This window comes from Saimiri boliviensis, chromosome 21 (assembly GCF_048565385.1).
Source record: "Saimiri boliviensis isolate mSaiBol1 chromosome 21, mSaiBol1.pri, whole genome shotgun sequence".
NCBI lineage: Eukaryota > Metazoa > Chordata > Mammalia > Primates > Cebidae > Saimiri > Saimiri boliviensis.
In genome coordinates, this window is record NC_133469.1 from 23,355,515 (window position 1) to 23,361,514 (window position 6,000).

General features: G+C 62.3%; 1 protein-coding gene across 13 annotated transcripts in view; it reads left to right on the forward strand.

The window, feature by feature from the left end:
• Positions 1-5,660, forward strand: part of ARVCF (ARVCF delta catenin family member) — a 56,543-nt gene extending 50,883 nt beyond the window's left edge. For 7 of the 13 annotated variants that reach the window (XM_003942681.4, XM_074390810.1, XM_039462449.2 and 4 more), the window contains 9 exons: positions 1,069-1,196; positions 1,518-1,668; positions 1,926-2,124; positions 2,211-2,322; positions 2,411-2,501; positions 2,845-2,898; positions 3,642-3,727; positions 4,225-4,344; positions 4,828-5,660. In XM_003942681.4, the coding sequence (XP_003942730.3) occupies positions 1,069-1,196; positions 1,518-1,668; positions 1,926-2,124; positions 2,211-2,322; positions 2,411-2,501; positions 2,845-2,898; positions 3,642-3,727; positions 4,225-4,332 (929 nt within the window). In that variant the 3' untranslated portion in view covers positions 4,333-4,344; positions 4,828-5,660. The other 6 variants (XM_039462451.2, XM_039462452.2, XM_074390812.1 and 3 more) reach the window with 2 other exon arrangements.
• The last annotated feature ends 340 nt before the right edge of the window (positions 5,661-6,000 follow it).

The window sequence follows — 6,000 nt, forward strand, 5'->3', positions numbered from 1 at the left end:
CACATCCAGGTTCAGAGGCTGGGCCAGAGAGGCAGGGCCAGAGAATGCCCAACAGTTGCAGGGGCAGGGCCAGTGCCTGTTGGGTTATATGCTGGGATCCGGCCTGAGAGGTCTGTCCTGGTGGGGCCCAGCCAGTTGGAAGAGCCTGCATGTTACCAGGGTAGAGGGCTCTAGCTGCAAGAGGGCTGTGGGGAAGCATTACAGGCAGACAGGGCTAGTGCAGATACCCCAGTGGGGAACGTGCTTGGAGTGTGTAGGAACAGAAAGCCAAGCAGGGCAGGAGTAGAGGGAGCATGGGGCATGAGAACTGGAGAGGGGGTGATGAAACGTCGCTGGGTGGGTACAGGAGAGAGTGAGTAGTATCCCAAGCCAGGCTGAAGCTCCAATTTGGGGACAGGCAAGCTTGGAAGGCATTGACCCCTCATTTCTGGAGCACTGGACAGAGCAGCAGGATGGGGCCTCCACTGCTGGGGAACCTGGAGTGGTTACCAGGGAGAGTGACTCCTGTTGCTAGGGCAGCTGCCCTGGTTGCCCTGCATCCCTTGACTTACAGAGGGTGGGTTCTATTGTCAGTGGGGGAGGGGGTGGGGCCTGTTGCTAGGGGCGTGGCTCTGCCCAGCTTCAGTTTCCTGTGAAAGCAGGTCCTGTTAGGGGCGTGGCCTTGGTTACACAACTCTCGGTTACTGGCTAGTGCTGGTCTTGTTGCCGGGGAGGGTGAGCCGTGTTGCTAGGGGCGTGGCCCAGATTCATAGCTTCATGGACACACCGGAAAATGCGGGTTTTGTTGCTAGGACAGCATTCCTGGTTGAGACCTTCCTTCCCACCCCAGGCCTCCTGGATGCTACTGCTACCAGGCAGGTCCAACCGACAGCCTCAGTTTGCTCCTCTGTGAAATGGGAACACTTTTCCCCTTGAGTGACCATGTTGATAAACGTTACATGACTCCTCCACACATCACTGGCCCCAGCTCACCCCAGCCCTGGGAAGTTCTGAAGTGGGAGGTGGGAGGGGTATGATGGATGAGAGCAGATTCTGGGTGACCATGGGTGGCGGTTGCCCTGCACCCAGGCTTTGAGCTGCTGTACCAGCCCGAGGTGGTACGTCTCTACCTCTCCCTCCTCACGGAGAGCCGGAACTTCAACACCCTGGAGGCTGCCGCCGGTGCCCTGCAGAACCTCAGTGCTGGCAACTGGATGGTGAGGGGCCAGGTTTGGCAGGGAGGGAAGTCCTGAGAAAGGGAATCCCAGACACCTCACTGGTGCAGCTCCTTCCTGGGCTGGCGGGGAGTGGAGGAGCCACACCACCCCCCCGAGATCCAGGAGTTTCAGGGTGCATGGGCTGCAGGCAATGAGTGCAGCCTGGATAGTGGGAAAGCGTCGGTGGAGGTGCCCTGGAGCTGTTGGGGCAGGGCTTTGTCCGTCATGGGAGCAGGAAGGTCCGTCCGGAGGGAGCAGCAGGGTCTGGAGGTGGGAGAGTGCCTGGCATGTGCAGCTGAGCAGCTCTCCCTGCCCCTGCAGTGGGCTACGTACATCCGCGCCACCGTGCGCAAAGAGCGCGGGCTGCCGGTGCTGGTGGAACTGCTGCAGTCTGAGACCGACAAGGTGGTGCGCGCGGTCGCCATCGCCCTGCGCAACCTCTCGCTGGACCGGCGTAACAAAGACCTCATCGGTGAGGACGCCTGCAAAGCCACGCCTGAGCACCGAGCTGTGCCTGCAGCTCTGGGGTCCCATCAGCTGGGGTTGGAGGATGAGTGGTTTGGAAGTCCAGAGCCCACCCCTGTCGCTTGGGCTGCGCCCCAACCTGGGTAGCTCCAGTCCTCGTGGCCCTGGCCCTGAAGCTTAGTGCCCCTCGCCCTCTGGGGATCCCTGCTCCTTCCTGGAAGGGTGGGGTGGGGGTGTGTCCTGACACCTAGCCCTGCTCCTCAGGGAGCTACGCCATGGCCGAGCTGGTGCGGAACGTGCGCAACGCACAGTCTCCGCCGCGACCAGGGGCCCGCCTGGAGGAGGACACCGTGGTGGCCGTGCTCAACACCATCCACGAAATCGTGTCCGACAGCCTAGATAACGCCCGCTCGCTCCTGCAGGCACGCGGGGTGCCCGCGTTGGTGGCTCTCGTCGCCTCCAGGTGTGGGGGGGGGGTCGGTGGCTTGGGGAGCCGGGGAGGTGGGGGAGGGGCCACCACTGACCTCGACCCTGACCCCAACCCCACAGCCAATCGGTACGGGAGGCGAAGGCCGCGTCGCACGTGCTGCAGACAGTGTGGAGCTACAAGGAGCTGCGTGGTACCCTGCAGAAAGATGGCTGGACCAAGGCGCGTTTCCAGGTACCGCCTTTCCCGGCCTTCCCGCTCACTTCCCCGCATTCCCCCTCCACGGGCCTCACCCACTCTGTGTGTTTGTTTTATGTCTCAGTCAGCTGCTACTACTGCCAAGGGGCCTAAGGGTGCACCGAGTCCTGGGGGGTTTGACGACAGCACGCTGCCACTGGTGGATAAGAGCCTCGGTGAGTGGTGGAGGTTAGGGGCCTGGAGCGTGGGGACCAACCCCAGCTCCCCAGCTGCCCCGACTGCCTGAGCCTTGAGTGAGGGTGAAAGGGGAACGAGGCCTCCCACTGAGACGGCTCCAAGTCAGGCCCCTTCCCCTGCCCTCTGCCTCTCGGCTACTCCCTTCCTACAGCATTTGTGCTGGTGTCAAGCATGGCAGGGGAGGGAGCGATTGCCAGCTGGCAGAGGTTGGGCACCTTAGTGACAGCATCTAGGGCTACCTGCGCCAGCCCTGTGTGGGCTTCTCTGCCCCACTCCCCTTTGGCCACTGCATGCAGCCTGCCTCTTGCTCCTGCCTTGCAGAGGGCGAGAAAACTGGCAGCCGGGAAGTTATCCCCATGGACGCACTGGGCCCAGGTGAGTGCAGACGCAGTGTGCTTTGCTTTCTGTGTGGGAGGGGGGAGCAGGGCCTGAGGTGGGCCTGCTGGTTTTTGTTTTTTTGGTTTTTTTTTTTTTGAGACGGAGTTTCGCTCCTGCTACCCAGGCTGGAGTGCAATGGCGCGATCTCGGCTCACCGCAACCTCCGCCTCCTGGGTTCAGGCAATTCTCCTGCCTCAGCCTCCCGAGTAGCTGGGATTACAGGCACGCGCCACCACGCCCAGCTAATTTTTTGTATTTTTAGTAGAGACGGGGTTTCACCATGTTGACCAGGATGGTCTCGATCTCTTGACCTTGTGATCCACCCGCCTCGGCCTCCCAAAGTGCTGGGATTACAGGCTTGAGCCACCGCGCCCGGCTGGGCCTGCTGGTTTTATGGGGTGTAGCTGGTGCCGGGTGGAGAAGAGATACTTGGTTTAGGGGTACTCAGAGAGTGAGATGCAGGGCAGCTAGAGAGGGGGTAGTGCCCAGCCGGGAGCTCTGACCCAAGTGGAGGGGAGTCTGGAGAGCTGGAGCTGCCCTGGGGACAGGCAAGGGTCTTACCACGGTGAGGCAGGGTATTGGTGAGAGCTGGCACCAGCCTGGATCTCCAGGACAGGGTGGGTGGGGACCTCCCAAAGTCCTTGTCCCACGAGTCCCCTGTGTCTGGGCTGAGAGGGAGATCTGCTCCTACAGGGCCCCTCTTAGCGTGCCCCTCACACCCCATCTTACCCCATCTGCAGATGGGTACTCCACAGTGGACCGGAGGGAGCGGAGGCCGCGGGGCACTTGCTCTGCAGGAGAGGCCTCTGAGAAGGAGCCACTGAAAGTAAGTAGCCGTGTGATTGTGTGCAGGTGCCCGCTGGGCTGGGTCTGGTCTGGGCCCTGGGGTATAGCTGGGTTGTGGGGCCAAGCCCAGGAAGCAGCCCCTTCACGCCAGTCAGTGTGGGTACTGAGAGGTTTGCAGCTCCTACCTGCTGGGGATGGCACTGCCCGGCCACACCCTGCATGGGGTGAAGCCTGTGAGCTAGTGTGTGTGCACCCTTCTGTGCATGCCTGTGCAAGGACCCACCGGTGAGGGCAGTACCTGCTGCCTGCTGCGTGCCAGTCCCCCGGCTTCCTGCGCAGGCCTGTGTGTGTGCACGTCCCTCCACCCCCGCCCATGTGAAGCGCACCTGTCCGGCTCCCTTCGCCCTCAGTGCTCCCTGTGCTGCTCTGGCAGGCCCACCCTTACATCGCCAGCCTCGGCCCTGCCCCTACCCTGCCCCCCAGGAGCTCTGACTAACCTGCTCTATTGTGCCTCTAATGCCCACCTGTGCGCTGCAGCTCGACCCCAGCAGGAAGGCCCCTCCCCCAGGGCCCAGCAGGCCCACGGTCAGGCTGGTGGACGCCGTGGGGGACGCTAAGCCTCAGCCCGTTGACTCCTGGGTCTAGCTTGCATGCCTGGTACGTTTCTCTCATCTGGGTTTTCGTCTGACTGTTCCCGCTCTCTGGGCGGGGGCTTCTTGTTGGTCTCTGCTGTCTGCACGCTCTGCTCTTCCCGCACGTTCCCCGCAGGACTTTGGCCTCCAGTGCAGCAGCCCAGTGGCCCATTCCCGGGGAAGACCAGGTGGAGGTCAGAGAGGGAGGGTGCTCCCTGGGCCCACAGCCCTGTCCCAGGTACTGTGGGATCAGGGGCCTGAGGAGATGGGACCAGAGTAGGGATAGGCACCATTCCCTCCAGCGCCCTTCAAGGACCAGCAAGTCGACTTAGGGTCAGTCAGTCCTGGTGCCAAGACCCTTGGGGTCAGCCCACAGCACCCAGGGCAGCTGCTTCTGTCTGCATCTCCATCCATGCAGCGTGTGGAGTTGGCCGCCCTGCCCTGAGGTTGCACGTGGTCCTGAGCCGCTCGGTGGCTGCAGCATCTACCACCCGCTCTCCCTCTGCAGGGCCGTGGCCCAGCCTCTTGTTCTTAGGGCTGGGATCATGGAAGAAGCAGATCCTGCCGTGGAGCTTGGAGCCCCCTGGCGGCAGGGCTTGGCAGCACCTCACCCCAGCCAAGACCGACTTTGGGGACACCCTCCTGCCCTCCGCCGGCCCCCGCCCCACCTAACTCCCTAGGCCCGAGTTAGCTGTTTACTGACATGGTGCTGTGTGTGGGCGAGTGACAGAAGGCCCGAGGAGGCTGACTGGGCTGCGGGGGCAGGGCCCAGGGAGATGGCAGGGAAGGGTACTTGGCTGGGCTTTGGGGCTGGTGGGACAGGAGGGTGCCCCTGGGAACACAGTGCCCCAGAGGAGTGGGCCAGGTCTGGCACCAGGGGCAGGTGGCTAGTCAGGGAGGGGGCTGGGAAAGAACGACTCCATAAGGTGGAGGGGCTTACTGGGCACCCTGCAGGCAGGCAGACCACGGTGTGGGGGGTGCCTCGTGAGGCTCAGTCCAGGGCAAGGAAGCTTTGGAAGCAGCAAGATGGGGGTCAGGCTGCAGGTGCCCCACCTCCCCAGAGTCCAGACAGCACGCGAGACCCCTGTGCTGTGGAGCCCTTCCCCAGCTGATGCCGGCTGGGGCCGGGGCCGCTGCATCTGCCTGGATCCCGGGCGGCACCTCCAGGACTGACCTTCGGCAGCGACACGGGGACAGCTTTCAGTGCCTGCTCGGTCCATGACTCAGAAACAGAAGAAAAACACTGAGAAAAAGCATTAAAAATGATGCCAAAATAAGACTATTGGTAAACATTTAAATTTTTGTAAGAAAATTTAAAAATTAAAGCAGCAAAGGAACGTCTTGCTTTCTGCCACTCGGGTCTGGCACAAGTGGCTGGCTCCTCCCTTGCGTCAGGAGCCTCCGCGCATCTGGGGCAGGGCCCTGGAAGGAGGTGGTCCCAGGTGTCCCTCTGCTGTGTCCTCAGAGGCTCTGCTCCTGGTCCCTGGGTGGCCCCAAGCTTGTCCACATGGGCTCGCTGATCTCTCTATGTATAGGAATGGGCTGGCTGGGACTAGCCAGGCCTTGGGCCCAGGAGTGGTCTTGGCTAGGGGCTGGTCTGGGCACAGGTGGACTAGGCCAGCACAGGGTTGAGTCATCCTGAGTCTGGGAACTGGGGAGCCCCTGAGGTGGCCAGCGGTCT